Genomic DNA, 18,514 nt, shown 5'->3' with positions numbered 1-18,514 from the left:
CCACTCCAGTATTCTTGCCTGGAGAATCCCATGGACAGAGGAGCCTGGTGGGCTACAGTCCACAGGGTCACAAAGAATCGGACACAACTGAGTAACTTCACTCACTGTCAATAAATAATTACACCACAAAACCACAAGGAGATTGATTATCTTACCCAGAATCTTAAGACAGGTCTTATCTGAGGTGGTCCTGAGATGTGAGTAGGAATTCTGCAGAGGGTAATAGAGGGCTTGAGAGGGCTGGGCAATATGGTTGTGTTGTAAAGCAAGGGTTATGGAAGGTGAGCTTAGAGAACAAAAAAGGACCATGTTGTGAAGGACCTTGTGCACTTTGTTAAGGTACCATGACCTTCTGCTGTGCAAGGCAGAATGCTCTTAAAGGGATTTGAATAGATTTGAAGGAACTTTAAAAACAAAGAATCTACCATTCTTTGTTAGATCCAAAATAGATTGTAGATATCACTTCATTCTGCTTTCCTTGAAGAATCTGAAGTGTTTACAACATGGATTGTTTCTGATACACCTGAAGAATGTTCTTAAAAACCTGCCATATCCTTTTTCAACAATTTTGTACTTTGTCTTTTGTGTGTGTGTGTGATGCAGGTAAACTCTTGAGTACCTGAACTTTTGTGTGAGTGGGAAAGCAAAGAAATTCATCCTGTATATCTTTGAGCCACTTATATATATTGTTGCTATGATACTGACGGAGATATACAAAGTTCTTTTAAGACATGACAGACTCTCCTAAGTGGGTGTGGGAGTAGTAGGAAGTAGGAAACTGGGTTTCCAGGGGCAAGACAGAATAATTCACTTATTCACTCATTCAACTGATGCACTCAGTTCTGTGCTAGGTGCTGTGTTGGATACAAAAGGAGCAGAAACGTCAACTCTTATCCCTGAGGAATCCATATTTGACTTGGGAATACATGGAAGAAGAAGGAAAATAAGACAGTATGGTCTGATCTGTAGAGATGTGTCAAAGACATTTCAGTGAGATACAGGAAATCTTTGTGGATTCACAGTGTTGCTAGTTTTGAAGTGATAGACATAAATGGGGGGAGTGCAACCAGGGAGAATTGCATGCTTGAGGTAGGGCCATGAACACATGGATGATCTCATGTTGGAAGCCCTCAGGATAAGCACCCCCAATCCAGGAACCTGAGGCCATGAACAGAATCTTTGCTGGCATACATAGGAATTGCCCAGCAGACCAACACTCCCACACACGCCCAGAGATCCTATTGCTTCTTGTCTTAGTTTGTGCAGCAAAAGCAAAGTACCATAGACTAGGTGGTTTATAAACAACACAACTTTACTTCTCAGAGTTCTAGAGTCTGAGAAATCCAGGATAAAGGCATTGGGAGATTTGGTGTCTGCTGGTGTCAGAGGCAATTCCTGGTTTTTAGACAGCTGTCTTCCCTCTGTATCCTCACACAGAGGAGGAAGGAAGGAGTTCTCAGGGGCCTTCTTTGTAAGGGAAGCCCTCTCCCTTCCCCTCCATTCACTCCCTTCCCTGACAGCTCAGTTGGTAAAGAATCCACCTGCAATGCAAGAGACCTGGATTTGATCCCTGGGTTGGGAAGATGCCCTGGAGAAGGGAAAGGCTACCCACTCCAGTATTCTGGCCTGGAGAATTCCATGGACTGTATAAGTCCATGGGGTTGCAAGAGTTGGACACAACCGAGCGACTTTCACTTACCCCCTCACTCACTCACTCATTCCTTTGTTAGGGTGAAGCCTTTATAACCCATTCATCTCTCAAAGGCTCCACTTCCTAATATTATCACATTAGGGAGGGTAGGATTTTGACATATGAAGTTTGGGGAGACACACGCATTCAGTCTATTGCACATCTCATTCCCCACCTCCAAGCACTTGGGCCTTGCAAATTTGGGCCAAATGAGACAGTAGACTCTGGAACTAATAGCTGTATCTTCATTACCTTTAACACCCAATCAAGATGAGGTGATAAATCACCTCTTTCCTGAAGGATCTCCATAATTAGAAGTTGAAGCTACTCTTATATTTTTCAGTGCTTAGATAGATGTATATTCTTTTGCTAAACAAGAGTATCTTCCCCCTCAGACATCTGCCCTAGTTTTTATGTGATTGTCCACTCACTTGTTGATGGACATTTAAGTTTCCTCCAGGTTTGGGCTATGGGCTATTCTGAAGAGAGCTGCTATTGACATTTGAAATATGCAAATTTTTTTTGAGGACATATGTTTTCATTTCTCTTGTATATATATACCTAGGAGTGGAATTGCTGGGTCAATATGTTGAACTATTAGAAACTTCCCAACAGTTAATCAAAGTGGTTGAACAATTTTTCACTCTCAGCAGCAGGGTAAGAAAGCTAGGAATGGGTTTTGCTGTGCTTCCCAGGTGGTGCTAGTGGTAAAGAACCCACATGCCAATGCAGGAGATGTAAGAGAGGCGGGTTCAATCTTTGGGTTAGGAAGATGCCCTGGAGGAGGGCATGTCAACCCACTCTAGTATTCTTGCCTGGTGAACTCCATGGGCAGAGAAACCTGGCAGGCTGCAGTTCATAGGGTCATAAAGAATCAGACACAACTGAAGCAACTTAGCACACACATCCTCCCACTTAATCTTAGGTCTCAGAACTTCCCTGGTGGTCCAGTGGCTAGGACTCTGCATGCTTAATGCCGGGGGGGCACAAGTTTGATCCCTGGTCAGGGAACTAGATTCCTCATGCTACAGCTAAGAGTTTGAGTGTCACAACTAAAAAAATCCCGTGTGTCACAATGAAGACCTGAGGTAGCCAAATAAATGAATAAAAATATATTTTTTTAAAAAATCCTTCAGATCTCAGCAAAAATATTAATCCTCAATTTTAATGCCCAGTTCCCCTTTACTCATGTGAAATTGATTAGCCATATTCATTGTTTAAGTCTCTCTCCAATATTGACCTATTCTAAACTAACTGTGGTCTCTTATCACTGTAGCCCCAAGGCCACACAGGAGTAGCTCAGTAAATGTTTCCTAACAGATTGGCCAGTGGGTGGAGTCCAATTGTCTGGCAGCTTAGCTGCTCTCCTTTTGGTCTGCACATAAGGTTGTTATGTCCTGTTTTCTAGTGAGCATCCTCTTTCATTTCTAGCCGCTCCCCTCTTAGAGTTATACCAAGCTGTCTGTGGTGCCCTTGTCACCACTTTTTGGCCCGTTAAGTCATTGGGCATGCTATTTCTTCTTAGTAGGAGCACCCTTCCGTGCTCCATTGTCTTACTTTCTAATGACCTCTACCTAAATCTCATCTCTAATCTCCCCAGGAGCAGCTAATCTGCTCTACTTTAAGCCTCCATAGCAGCCTCCCTAGCCCCTTTGAGCCTATGATGTTTCCCCATCACTGTGACTGTGAACATTTCAAAGCAATATATCCTACGATTTTGGGGAATCTCATGATAGCACAGGTTTCCCCCATAGAATTCAGTAAAGATTAATTAGAAAGAATAAATGACCACCCTCTGGGGACAGCTATTTTTAAAACTAGTGAAATAAGCTCTACCCCTAAATGAAATGACTCCATAGTATAATAAGACTGAGTGACAGAAGGCATAAATTTGCCTGAATCTTGTTTAGACTGGCATCCAGATACATGAGACGATGTATTAGAGTGAGAACATTTCTGGGGGTTCCAGCATTTCCCCTGGGAGGAGAGACATGCAAGGCAGGTGGTGAGGACAAGGGAATCAGACAGGGGAGGACAGGCAGATTCAAGATGGAACACCTCAGACTCACCATGTGCCAGACTTAACCTTTTCCCTTTTGCAGTTCTGGTTGCCTGCAGCCCATTCCCTGCCCAGCAACTAGAGTCATATTTCTAAATGGAAGCCTGAGGCAGTATTCAAGCTTGATACAGTATTCCTAATATTCTTCATTGCTTGCCCTTACCTACACTCTTCTCAAAGCATAGTCCATGGACCAGTGGTGTTGCATCACTGGGATCTGCTGGAGCTGCAGAATTTTGAGCCCACCCACCCAAACCTGCTGAAGCAGAGCCTGTGTTTTACCAAAATTCCCAGTAAAGCCTAAGAAAGTGCTGCCCTGTAGGACCAACAGAATGAAGGAACATTGTCGGTCTTGCCCTTCTCGTTTTCTAGCATTATGGCATCACTCTTCACCACATGCCTCCACATCTCTATTGAACTGAACAACTTTGCAACTCCTTGAATGTACCTTGGTGGTTTTGATTTGTTTTTTTGTGATGATACTGCACTTCCCTATCTTCTTCACCTAGGTATACCCATTCATCTTTTCAGACTTGCCCTCTCTGGAATCCTTTCTTGCTAGTGCACATGGGTAGACAGAACTTTCCCATACTGCTCAGTCATTATCCACTTCCTCAACAGACTGAGATCTGGAAGGCAGCAGTGGCAATTCTTTCACTGTGGTATCTGCAGAGCCCTGGGGATGGTCAGGCATGTGATAGAGAGTCAGTAAAGATTTATTGCTAACTGATCCTAAACTCCAGTGGAGGCCCAGGTGCCATCTCTCTTCTGCTCTGGACCAGCTCTTCCCAAGCCCATGTACCACTGGGGGTCCATCTGCATGTGAGGAAAGAGATCTAGAAGGCAATCCTCAATCATCTACAGCCTTCAACTTGAAATGACTTCATCTCTGACTTGAGAGGGCTACAAAATTGCCTATGGAATGAATTAATATGTGTAAAGTTTATAAATTTAAATTAGTTGTCCTGGAACCAGTCACAAATGACTATGCACATCTCTTCTCCCTCCGCAGTCAGCTGCTAGCTTGAGACTAGCCAGGTATACTAATCATGTTTTTGAAAAATTCTGCATATTTTGATGTTTTGATATCCTAAAAATACTTTTCTGGCTGGGGAAAGACTCCCCTCTCAGGACCACTCAATTTTTAAAGATAGCAAAGGCTTAGCTGAGAGAAGTGGAGCCTCTTCTCTATCAGACCTGCGCATTCCTACTTTAAAGAGTTGGGAACCAGAAAACTAGAGAGCAACAATATAAGCTCAAAGTCCACTGAAATTATTCAGGCTAGCCAATCCTAAGCTGTTTACTGTATCCTGTTTTGCCCTTCCTGAGGAAACCCCAATCAAAGTTTCTGACTTGGGCTCTCCCTTTGCTCTTGCTTCTGCTTCCTAACCAGTCTGGTGTTCGTTCTGTGACCCTTTGGTGCTGGCAAGGTGTGTCTCTCATTTCTAGGGGAATTGTGATCCAGGACATTGACTTCTTGCTGTTGTCACTCAGTCATCTTCATAAATTAAGACCAGGGCACAGAACACCAGGTCACTATTGGTAAATGGTACAAACCATTTACCCAACTCCCAGAGAGCTGGCCTAGCAGTTTATCTGTGGTTATATATGTATGTGCTTGTGCCACCAGAAAGTAAAGACGCAATAGCAGGGATAATGCCTTACTTGCCCACCATTATAGCTCCAGCACAGAGTGGACCGACACATAGTAGTAACTCAACAAATGTTTGTTGAAGGAAGGCATGCCCAAGATAAGTCATGAAAGGACATTAGCTAGAATGGCGAATATAATTTAGGAGCTGAGCTAGTGCCCAGAGGAAAATTACCTGTAATTCTAAGTAAAAGCCATCTGCTAAGGCAGAGGGCCAACGGCCTTGAAATATAGATGTGGGAACTCCACAGACAGGGTCAGGTCCTGTCCTGAGAGAGAGTCTGGCCGCTGGGCTTATAGAGACGCCATCTGCACAGGTCAGTCTCTTAGCTGAGAGCGAGCAGTTCACTGACCACATTAAGATTGAAATTCCGGATGGGACATTTTAGAACCTGCTCTGATGACTATAAGCCCAGAAAAGCCCATTAAGTGTGAGTGGGGTGGGGGGTGCTCTCTCCACTTTGGCTGTGCTATGTAGGCCAAAATCTGAGGGAAACCCACCAACTCTTTGCCTCTTGCTCATCTCTATTTTATTTTTCTTCAGGGGAGCAGAAGTGATGATGATGTTTGGTTTAGGCACAAAGAAGGATAGATAAAATGAGTTTTACAAGATGCTAAAAGGGTTCTGGAACCAGTTCCAATGTGTGTGTGCTGGGGCATGGGGTGGATATCCCCACACATCTGAGCAATTCTCCAACACCAACTAGGTGTTTTGGACATAATTCAGCTGAATTTTGACAGTATCTGCCTGGATATCGTGTCAGATCCCACAGGTTAAGGGTTCATCCTATAAGACTGCCTGCTCTCCACCCCCATTTCAGATACCAGTCCCAAGTCCAGGATGTAATCTGTGCTTCTGACTGACAAACAATAGATCTGAGTTTCCAAAGACCTACTCCTTGAACTCAACTTATTTACCTAAGTGGCTCATGATATTAAAAAGCAAATACATCACTTTGCCAACAAAGGTCTGTGTAGTCAAAGCTATGGCTTTTCCAGTAGTCATGTATGGATGTGAGAGTTGGACCATAAAGGCTGAGCGCTGAAGAATTGATGCTTTTGAATTGTGGTGCTGGAGAAGACTCTGAGAGTCTCTTGGACAGCAAGGAGATCAAATAAGTCAATCTTAAAAGAAATCAACCCTCAATATTCATTGGAAGGACTAACACTGAAGCTAAAGCTCCAATACTTTGGCCACCTGATGCGAAGAGCCAACTCATTGGAAAAGACCCTGATGCTGGGAAAGACTGAGGGCAGAGGAGGATGGGCAGCAGAGGATGAGATAGTTAGAGAGCATCACCGACTCAATGGACATGAATTCGAACAAACTCCAAGAGATAGTGAAGTACAGGGAAACCTGGCGTGCTGCAGTCCATGGGGTTGCAGAGTTAGACGTGTCTTAGCAACTGAAAAACAACAAAATGGCTCACAGAACTCAGAGAAACATTGTACTTGCTAGATTAACAGTTTATTACAAAACAATATGACTCAATAACAGCCATATGGAAGAGATGTGTAGGACAAGGGATGGGGAAGGGTGTGGAGTGTTCATGCCCCTCTAAGTGCATCACAGTCCTTACATCTCCACATGCTCCCTACTGGGAAGCTCCAAACCCATCCTTTGGGGTTTTTATGGAGGAGTCATTACATAGGGAATGTTGATTAAATCACTGGCATTTGGTCATTAATTCAACCTTCAGCACCCTCCTCTCCCCAGAAATTAGGGGTTGGGACTGAAACCTCCAAACCTTAATTCATGGTTGTTCCCCTTGGCAACCAGTCCTCATCCTTGGGTACTCTCCAAAAGTCACTGCATTAATATAAATCCAGTAGTTGTAGAAAGGCACTTGTCATTAATATCAAGACACCTTTGTGGCTGTCAATTGATTTTAGGAACTAGGGGAAAGGACCAAGTATTATGACAAAATTGTTCTAATCCCATTGGAAATTTTTCTAGTCACTTAGGAAGTTCCAATGTTTTACGGATCTGTGAACGAATAACCATGGATTAAGACCAAATATATATGAGAAATGTATTTGGTCATCTGAATGACCAGAAAATGACTAAATATATTGATACAAAAGAGGCAACAGGTCCCAAATGTACTAAGCATGTGTCACTAAATGAGATTTAATACCTAAATTGATTACAATTTCAACCTCTCCCCAGAGTGGAATCTTAAGCCAGTCAATCTGGAATTACTTGGTGAAATGAAGTGAAAGTCGCTCAGTCACGTCTGACTCTGCGACCCCATGGACTGTGACCATGGAATTCTCCAGGCCAGAATACTGGAGTGGATAGCTTTTCCCTTCTCCAGGGTATCTTCCCACCCCAGGGATCGAACCTAGGTCTCCCACATTGCAGGTAGATTCTTTACCAGCTGAGTCACCAGGGAAGCCCAAGAATACTGGAGTGGGTAGCCTATCCCTTCTCCAGCAGATCTTCCTGGCCCAGGAATTGAACCAGGGTCTTCTGCATTGCAGGTGGTTTCTTTACCAACTGAGCTATCAGGGAAGCACCAGGAATTACCTAGTAAGCACTAGTAATATAATCTGCCTGTTAGGCCCCTTCTGTCCCTTAAAAGAAGGCAGCCTTGTCACAAACAGTCCATTCTTTGCTGGTTACTTCCTTTTTCCATCCCACTTCTGTCTATAGAAGCCTTCCATGGAGAAAGAAATGGCAACCCACTCCAGTATTCTTGCCTGGGAAATCCTATGGACCAAGGAGCCTGACAGGCTACAGTCCATACGGTTGCAAACAGTTGGACACAACCTAGCGACTAAACAAGTCACTGTATAAAAATTTTATATATTAAAAAATAAAAAAATATAAAAGTCTTCCATTTTGTACCAGTCTTTGGAGCTCCTTTCTATCTGCTAGCTTGGATACTGCCTGATTCAAATTGATTTTTGCTCAAATAAACTCAAAATTTTAAACATACGTCAGTTTATCTTTTAATAATATATTTCTTATAAATCACAGCACTGCAGATGTTATAAAGCTCTATCATTTTGTTCTTGAGTGGCAAGTAAACTTGAGTCAAAACAGCCAGTTAAAAAAATTAGAAACCCGAATTATCGATTTAGAAATTCAAGGAGAAATTCAAATGTTCAGGGAGAACACAACTATAGGTCCTGCCTAACTAGGACCCTTCCCTGGATCCCTTCCCTCTGCTTAGTCCTTGAACATCTCTTTCCTTGGTGTTGAACCTTGTTGATTGAGCCTAGAGCCTTGTTGGATGCTGATGTCACCTCTGATGAGCCTTAAGCGTGTAATTCTTCCTGTGGATAGTATCGACTGAAAAAAAAATGTTTAACATGAAAGTTGTGAGTTAAGTTTTATTTAGGGCAAAATGAGGACTACAGCCCAGGAGACAGCATCTCAGAGAGCTCTGAGGAACTGCTCCAAAGACACAGTGGGGGAGGCCGGTATATAGGTGAGCTGGTGAATGTACGCCGTCAAGCACATGTCTTGGCAGAAGTTTGCTGCTAGTCATGAGGAGCAGATGTCACCATTAATGATTTTAGAGCTTTTCTAGATATGAGGAGATGGAAGAATTGGGGCTCATAAAATCTTCCGAAAATATCTAACTATTTGAAGGCCTGTTCTGCCAGTTTCTCCCAGAGCATAGAGTGCCTCATTCCTGATCTCCCCACTGAACTCCTTTCAGTGTGTGTTGAAGATCAGCGACTGCAGCCGCTAGAGAGTTAATCCTTGTAGAGGCAGATGGCAAGTGACAATTTTTAGCTAACAGCAGTTCCCCTGCCCCCACCCCAAATCTTTCACCCTCACACCTCCATCTATTCAGGGACACCAGCTGTGTTAGGTCCTCTGGTCCTGATTTGTTTCCAGCTTCCTCGAGTTCCTTTCTGGCCTTATGCCAACTTCCCTGTACAATTTAAGGCCAAGCCTATGGGAGTTAAAACAATTTGTATTGTTTAAGAAGGCAATGCTTTCCTACAAAAAGATGTGGAAATTCCAAGGGAAGATCAGGGAGGGGTGGGTGGGGGTTGACTGGATGAATGAAGATAAGAAATTCACAGATGGAAGCATCTTAAGGATTCAGGGACATTCAGGTATTGGAGGATAACCTTTTTCTCGGTGGTCAGCTTTGGCCTGGATGCAGCTGCCAGGAAGATCCTTTTGGGAGTAGGGTGGTCAGTCTGAGGCCTCTCGTGGGTCCAGGTGAAGGCTCCCACTGGCCAAGGGAAACAGCTGAGTCTGCTTTTCTGGAGCAGGTTTTTGATGGGATTGGCTAAGAGATGTCAAAGATATATCATCTTATTTACATGTTGCAGGTGTCTGTTTTTCCCAGTAGCATAGGAGTCTGGCTCCCTTCTCTTCTACCTGTGAGGCTGGGTGCCCAACTGAAACAGGGACTTCTATGGACAGTGAGGATAAGATAAGGACAAGCCCTCTGCTGTGCCTGACTGCATGACCTTCTGGCAGAAAAAGTGGACATGCAGCCACTGACCTGAGCTAGGATTATCAGAGGTCTGCTTTTCAACTGAGCAGCACCTGAGCTTTCAGTTGGAGAAACAAAAAAGCCAGCATGCCACATCTGTGTAAGTTTTCTTGACTACTCGCCTGGCATATGTAGTCTGCCCATGTGTTATCACTACCCGCATATAGGCACGTGGGCCCCACTGTCAGCATTTCAAGTTGAGACCCTGGCAGACCCCAGAGTGTGCCACATAGCAACATGTGGGTATTAATATCTTAGGGCATCCTTGTCCAGCCATATACAGCACATGAAGAAAAGATAGAGATGAAAGATGTTACCAAACTGGACGTACAAAGCTGAGGTCAGGGGTCCACTTCCCAAAGTCAGTCACTTGTTATCAGAAAGCTTGAGGAAGAGAGTAGGGGCAACTCAAGACAAAGTCATGGCCACTACCTGGGACATACCTCATTAGGAACAGAGGGTGGGGTTTCTCAACATTGTCAGTCATATCCTAAGCCAGGTGGGGTGTGAGGGCTCCGGGAAGATGCTGATCGTCTGCCCAGACAGCTCAGAGGAAAGGAGAAGCATGGGCTATTTACACTGCGTGCTTGATTTCTGCTTCTTTTGATTTTCACGACCTGGAGAGCATTCTTGCTGGGATGCAGATACTTTTATTTCCTATTTTACTGAAGATCAATAAAAAGGCCAAGACCAAACATCACACTGTGCTTCTTCTGCCAGTTAGGGAGTGTGCAGTTGTGCAAACAAACCACCCTCTGAGCAGAAGCCCCCACACACTCTGGCTTTCCAGATGTTTTGGGCCACAGACTATGTGTAGGATGGAAACTGCTAACAGTTTTACAATTTTCAAATAGTCTTTATGCTCAGAAATTAGTTGGGAAGATTTAGGTGTGTTGTGTACAAAGTAGAAAAGATGTTCAAGCACCATTTGGAGAAAAGGCAGTTGCTGTAACTTAAATGACATAGAGACTTTTAAAGTTAGCACAGTGTACTGCAGGGGGTAGAATGAGACTTGCTCCAGCTATTTAGGAACATAATCCAGTCATGTCTAGAAAAATTTAAATTATACATAGCTTTGTTCTGGAAATGTTGCATGTATAAATCTACTCCACAGAAATAAAAGTAACAGATTGCAAAGTCGTCTGTACATTGATGTTTATTGTTTGCAGTGGCAAAAAATCGAAGACAACCTGAAGGTCCATCAACAAGGAAATGATTAAATCAATCAGGGTCTGGTCCATGGTATAGAATATCATGCCACGTCCTAAAGGACAAGTTAACTAACTAGGTGGCTGTTGCAGTAGGGTGAAGGTGATAACACAGTGAGACAAATTGCAGAATAAATGCCAGTTGTATGATTACAGTATTTTTAAAAAGCAATCAAACAAAAAACTCTCTATATGAGTACAATGAAAGCATGGAAGCTACATCTCAGGCAGGAAGGAGAGTGGGTTGGGGAAGGCAGCAGGAGGCAAAACCCCCTAAATCATAGAAAAATGAAAAAAGCATAGAACAAAGTCGAGCAAAAATTTAGAATATAAATGATCACTTAAATTATTATTGCAATTATGTACATTTGTATATGCAAATGGTAAGGACTAGGAGGTTATAGGGCAAAATGAGAACATTGACAATCAGATGCTGGAACCGTGGGCAATGTTTGGTTTTGGATTTCTGTTGTAATTTTAGTGTCATTTTTTACAATAAACATATTTTTAAAATGAATGCTTAGAAGGGACAAGAAATCAATGGTTGGTGAAATTATTCACTTTTAAAATGACTCCATCAAGAATAATTCAGAAATCCTTCACAATGTCTTATACATAGTAGGCACTTGACTGACCTTTGCTAAAGTGAAAAACTCAACTCACAAAACCTTGACTGGATCTCATAATTCATAAACATGAGCAAGGATGTTCAAATACATATGGAATCAATTTAAATCACTATATACCAATTCACTACACCCATCTAAATCTGGTTTCTGGAACTATTAATGAAATGAGGAAAGACAGGAGTTATAGAAAATGTACTACATCATGGCTGAATGTTTTCACATAAGAAGTGAAATTTTACTTAAGAGGCTGTGTGTGCCCTTATAATTAAACTCAGGAGAGCCGGGACTTGAAATTTTAACATCAGCGCATAAGTACTTTGTTGTTATTGCTATTGTTATTATTAAAATATTGACATGTAGGAAATAACCTGTATGTGTTCTGGACTTTAGTCTTAGTTTCTGATCTAGAACTCACCAGGACTGTGGAAGATGAGCATAGTGCCAGCAGCATGAAAGCCACAGAGGCGGGAGTTCCTCAGGAACTCCTGCATAGGAACTCCCTGTGCTGTCAGGGCAGGGAGACAGGTATCCCTCACACCCAGGGGAAGGTGCTCCACTGGACTGTCTGGCCTCCAAGTCCTCCACTGCCTTTCCATGTAAAAACCTTCCAACTGTATCCTTGAGAAGAACACTGATTAGCAGAGGAGATCAGAACAAGAGGTACCATTATCAACACTCACATTTTAGAATACTTTGGATAAAATTGTCTGACAATGCACATTTTTTCACCAATTGATAATATTCAGCAACTTTTATCACCAAATATGGTTCAACAACTCCTGAGGGTTGGGGCTGGGTACTCTGAGCATATCCTCAGAGAGCCTCTGGGGGCATCTTTTAGAGTATTAGATTCATTATTTTTATTTAAACTGTATTGATATTTTGTAATATAAATGTAGTTTAACTAATGATAATTCCTAATTATGGCATGTATGAATTCATTACTTGATCTTCTTAAAGATATACTTTATTTTTAACCTTTCTACTGAGGAATTGTGTTTTTGAAGCTGTAAGTGGTTCATGGAAATGATGGCCCCTCACCAAAGTGGCAGTAAAAGAATGACCGGAGATTGTATGGAGCACCTATATAAAGGGAATATATTTAAAGATGCCTGTATGCATGTATACCTAAAATCATGCACACAGGGTTGGAGGAACATTAGAAAGGAAATTAATCATTTAGAAATAGTTTCTTAAATACATTAACTACTTCAGAGATGCAAGTAGCAAATAGTTATACTTCTTGTGAAAAAACATCTTTGTGCCATAGATCTAGACTACTCCAGGAATCAAGTTGGTAATACTTCCTTACTAGGCAATATGGACATTTGTCTAGATTTTATTTATATTTTAGCTTAACTCCTTTATTATATCTTACTTTAATCAAACTAATTAGTTAACTTCCATGTAATAAGTTATCAAAAACATGGCCATCAGCATCAGTAATTTCGTATTTCCAAAAGTATAACCGTACAGAGCAGGAAATCTGGTGTTAGATAAGCCAGGGTTGAATTATGGCTGATACTTTCTGTTTTACTTCTTGGAGCCTCAATTTTCTCATCTATACCAACAGACTAACACCTATTACACCTACCTTAGAGAGTTGTCAGGAAGCATTATGAAGTGCTTGGTATGGTCCCTGGCACATTCTTTTATCTGCTTACCAAACATTTATTGCATAATATGGTGGGCCAGATGCTACACCAGAGTTGAGAATGCAATGATGAACAAGCCAACTTTAGGTAGAGCCTGGAGAGGATTGATACCCACACATTTATCAAATACAATCAAGCACCTGAGTGAATACTTGGGAGTGCTATTTAAAGCACTGAAGAATCAATCACTGCTTTTTGGTACCTTCAGAACACGTGTGGTTTGCGGTTAGAGGAGAAGAACTGGAATAACTTGCTTATGATTTGCTTGCCTATTGATCTCTGTGGCTGCCAACCTGCCTGCAAGCTTATTTCACAATAAACCAAATGAAAACCAGCAGGCAGAGCATCATGGGCTGGTCCAGAGTGACCCGAAGTCCTACTCCCCTTTCCAACCAAAAGTCACAGTGCTTGATGGAGCAGAGCTCCCTGATCAGCTGCCACAGGACCCGCTGGTAAAGCTTGTTGTCTTGTTTCTCACGGGACAGTTCCTCTTGATTCGCCGCCTGGGTGGCATTAATGCAGCTGGTGACAAACTTTTCCTTGGTGACATTGGCCTCGGAGCAGCCGTTGTAATGGATGCCGTCAGGAAACTGCCAATAGTTGGCCTCATAGTACCTATTGCCCTCCACTCCAAAGTCGATATCCAGCTTTCGGCCTTGCTTGATGAAGGCCCCTGGGCGGATTTCTGCAGTGCGGGCCTCCGTGACCTGGGAGGTACTTGGCAAGACCTTCCGGTTCCACTTGATTCTGTGCTTTATGCCTCTCCCCTTGACTGAGGAGAGCTGGCTAAAGAGCAAGACACAGACAATGGCCAACCAGCATCCACCCAGATGTTTCCTCATTGTGTCGGGATCTGCAACAGAAAAGGCTGGAGCAGTTAATTTCCTCAGTGGAGTTCTGAGTCTCCATGTCCCCTCCTGTGTGTAGGAGATTGTTTGAGAGGAATGTCATTCTTGCACCCTTTACATTTTTCCTGAAACATAACTGTTTTCCCAGACTTGGTCTGCATAGGGTTAAGCCAAAACCAAGTTTCTTGCTCTGGCCTGGAATTACACCATTCAGGATAGTGATCTTGGTTTTCTCAGACAGATCAGAAGTTGCAACAGGCAATTTGATTATTCATGGATATCTTTTCTAATCACACCCTGGGGAGAGTGGGGTCCCACCCTCTTCCCTCAACCAGCTTCTTATTGCACGTACCATGCCAGCTGCTGACATTGCCTAACTTAATTCTCACATGGGGTAGGTATGTTATTATCCTCACTTTATAAAAGTTGTATTGGGTTTCAGAAGTTAAGTAATTTGCCTGAGGCCACACAACAGCAGGGGATGGAGGGCAGATTTGAATCCAGCCCTGTGATGCTTTTCCCAGGTACCCGAGGGTCATGTCCCATTACCCTTTGGAGCTGCTGAAGGGGATGGTGCTTTTGAGTCACTGGGCATGAGGTTAAGTGAATAGCAACTCTGATGGCCCCTCAGTTAAGTGAACAGCAAGGCCTGTGAAGAATTTCAGAGGAAATGAAATAAGAGGAAGGACAAGAGGGCTTGGGGAGGCACCAAGAATCAGGCTGGCCCCAGGACATCTGAAAGACTGCTGATGACCTCAGGAAATATCCCTCCCCCTTAAGGCCCCCAGTCTGGTAGTTAGTCACAACTGGTTCCTGAAACTACAATAGCTATTGTGGAACTCCATCTCTTAAGGTCAAATATTCAGGGCATTCAGCACCTGGACCTTTGTCCATGTGGGTCAGGAATATACAGAGAGTTACAATAGCAGAGCCTGCTTAGACCGTCTTCTAGAAGATTTCCTGAGTTCACCAGTGCCAGAGCTGAAGGAGGTTGAAAAGTTTATCTTGCTTAGGCCCTAATATACCCTCCCTGCAGTATTCCTTAAAATGATTAGTACTTCTTTGTTCAAAATGTTCAACTCTAGTGTGACACAGGTTCTTATGCAGAAAAATAGGCAAGATGCAACCTAACTGCATGCACATCCACGCTTCTCTGGACTCCTGCAAAGAGGCCTCTGCTGACCTCTCTTTACATGCAGACATCACCTAGTCACTGTCCCAGGGTGGGCATGAGTGTGCCAGGCAGCAGCCTGAGCACCCAGCCTTCCAGCATCCCACTCATCATTGCCCACCAATCACAGTGAACTCAGACAAGCTTTCTCCAAAGAGATCCAAGCGTGAAGAAAACATTCATTAATCTCCTAAACCTATTTCATCAGCCCATACCCCTTGGTAGGAGAAGCCTTAAATAAGAATTATAGCATAAATTATGCATGCATAAAATTAAAAAATAAAAGCATAGAGACCTTGAGAAATAAATTAGTCTTCAGAGGCAAGGGCTTAAAAACAAAAGAAAATCCTAACCAGCCAACCCTTAAGCTAGCATTTTATTATAGCACCAAAACATAGACAGGAACCCCAGTGATGTTTGAATCTTCTCTCAAGTGTCCCCAGACTTGGGACCCATCCCAGGAGGTGAGAGTCAAGAAATCACTGCATGGCTTGTAGTGGTATTAAAAATGAACAGCCCTGGCCACAGAAATGGTTATCACACATAAACTCTGCTCCCCACATACCTTAGGATCTCTCTGATGCACCTCTGGAGCCACGGGCACACTGTCCTCTTGTGCACCTTCTGCACATACTCCTGGACCTGCCTAGCTATGTAGGAGCTGCAGGGGGAGGTGCATTCCTGCTGCTTTCCAAATATGGGAGCCTTTCTCTTCTGGCAGAACCAATCAGGGGTTCCCAAGTACTTCTTTGCCTTGAGACGGATGGACCCTTTCATTACTCTTTACTAATAGACACCAATAAACACCATGTGAAGAACTTGGTGAAGTCCAGAAAGACATGAGAGGTGCCTTTTATTTATCTTATTTATTAAAAATATTTTAAACTTACTATTTCTGTTTGATTTAGGAGGATATAAATGAACAGTTAGATGAAGAGGTACACAGGGCATGTCTGGAAGGTTTCCAAGCACAAGAGTTCCCGTGAGTGTGGGGTTACATCACTCTTCCTGAATGTGAATTCACCAACCTTTCCAGGTTGAAACTCTTTGAAACCCATGCCAGAATCAGGTGACAAACCAAATATTATAATGAAAGATGTTCCTCTCACCCCTATAACTCAGGAAGTTACAGGGTTTTAGAAGCTCTGAGCCAGGAACTGGGGATGAAGATCAAACATATATTTCTTACTATATCAGAATGTCACAGCTGTACAGATAAGTGGCTGTATCTGTTCAAGGAGTCTGGTTAGGGCTATTTTAAGACTGATATTTGGAGAGGTGACTTTAGATTGAAAAGAAAAAATGTTAGAAGGAAAATGCTTTTCCTTCAATATTTATAAGAAGGTGTTTTATTTATTTAATTTTTAATGTTATTTATTTTATTTTTTAACACCAAAAACATTTTGTATTGGGGTATTAATTATGTTATTACCATATGTTCTATAATTATTAGTTGTGTTACTAACAATGTTCTATAACTTTGAGCAGAGTTCTATGTGCTATACAATAGGCCTTTGTTGTTTATCTATTTTAAATATAGCAGTGTGTACATGACCTTCCCAAAGTCCCTAACTATCTCTTCCCCCCAGCAACCATAAGTTTCTAAGTCTGTGAGTCTATAAGAGGGCGCTTTAAACAAGCCTTGTTGGTTATGCATACTGTCCTTCACCTAAAGACCAGTTTCAGAAGCCAAGGGGCCTTTGCTAGGCAGCCTCTGTGGGAAGGCTCAGGTTGGGAAGTGGGTGAGATACCCATTGAACCTTGTGACCCACAGCCTGGACCTACAGGGAATGAGGGAGCTTCTTCAGAGTAGCTCCCTTGGAAAGCAGGGCTAATGTTGGGTGGAAGACAAATGAGAGCACTTGCCAGAACTTTGGGTTGCTAGGAATGGTTAAACCAATGAATTATTTCAAAGGCCAATGAGTTGAATATTTATAGAAACCCAAGGGACAGAGACAAAGGAAGATGAAACCCACACGGTTCAAAGATGGTGTGGGTTGAGAGTGGGTTTCCTCTGAGTGCCTCTCTCTAGTGGTGCCCAAGCCTAGCGCAGAGAGACCTGGAAGATCTGTCTCATGTGGTACAAGGGGTTGTGCATGGTTATCAGGTGAACACACAGACAGGACTTACTTAAGTGTTCCTGTTACAATCATTACTGCAACACCAAATCAAAAGTGACTTCTGGAGGTGAGACCAGAATGAGATTTACCTATAAATAGAATACCATTTTCACCCTGAATATGACCCTATCAATGGTCCCCAAAATTCACTTCAAAGCCCTTTTTTGAACCATATTAAGTGGTTTCTTCTGGAATGACCAGCAGATGATGCCAGAAGAGTTTACAAAGGCATTTCACCCTGGAGGTGGGAAACCCCAAATCAAATGCTGTCCCTGCAGGGCTTCTGCGCTAGGTGGATTTTTGGCCTCCACATGGACTTTTCTTTCTTCTCTGCCTCTGCCTTTAAATTTTATTCATTTTTTCCTCTCTTAAAAAAGAATCTTTTTCATTTTCTTTCTAGAATCATAGATATTTTGGTTTTGTGGACATATGCACACACACACATTATCAGTAGTGGAAAATTAGCATAAACTATTTGTGAAATGCAGAAGAGAGGAAGAAAAAGACTTAATATTTCACTATCCAGAGACAAATGTCAGTACATGTTTGCTCAACATAATAGATGCTTAGGGTAATAATTAGGTTTGGGATGTTTAGAGCTGGAAAGGACTCAAAATCCTCTAGTCCAGCTCCTTCACACTATAATGTCATGGGGCCCAGATAGTCCCAAGGTCACCCACCCAGGAGGCTGTGTTGCCCCTGTGGGCCCATTGCCGTGTTCTGAACTCTGTGTTCTGTCCACCCTGCCTGTCCCCATCTGGCACAACCACCTCCAGGGCCCCTCCCCTCCAGGCCTTCCGCTTCTTTCTTTTCCCTTGGGGAGGACTTTGCCCAGAGGGTTGTGGGAGGTTGGTTTAGAGATGATGAGGCTGCAGATTCCTCTTGTCAGCGAACAAAAGGCTGTTATTGGAGGCACAGAGGAGTGTAGAGGGCTGTGAAACGTTTGAGAAGATTGGAGGAGCCCTGGAAGCTGCAAATGAAGCAAGAAAACTGTTAACCAGATGCAGAGAGTGCAGA

The 18,514-nt window shown here is 42.9% G+C and overlaps 1 protein-coding gene across 1 annotated transcript; it reads right to left on the bottom strand.

The window, feature by feature from the left end:
• Positions 1-13,663: 13,663 nt before the first annotated feature.
• On the bottom strand, positions 13,664-14,200 carry PRND (prion like protein doppel). Its single transcript, XM_055543153.1, has one exon. It carries the CDS (start codon positions 14,198-14,200, stop codon positions 13,664-13,666), a length of 537 nt encoding a protein of 178 aa, XP_055399128.1.
• Between the last annotated feature and the right edge of the window lie 4,314 nt (positions 14,201-18,514).

This window comes from Bubalus kerabau, chromosome 13 (assembly GCF_029407905.1).
Source record: "Bubalus kerabau isolate K-KA32 ecotype Philippines breed swamp buffalo chromosome 13, PCC_UOA_SB_1v2, whole genome shotgun sequence".
In the NCBI taxonomy this organism is placed as follows: domain Eukaryota; kingdom Metazoa; phylum Chordata; class Mammalia; order Artiodactyla; family Bovidae; genus Bubalus; species Bubalus kerabau.
The sequence above is the reverse complement of the archived record's forward strand: the minus strand, read 5'-3'. Positions and strand labels throughout refer to the sequence as shown.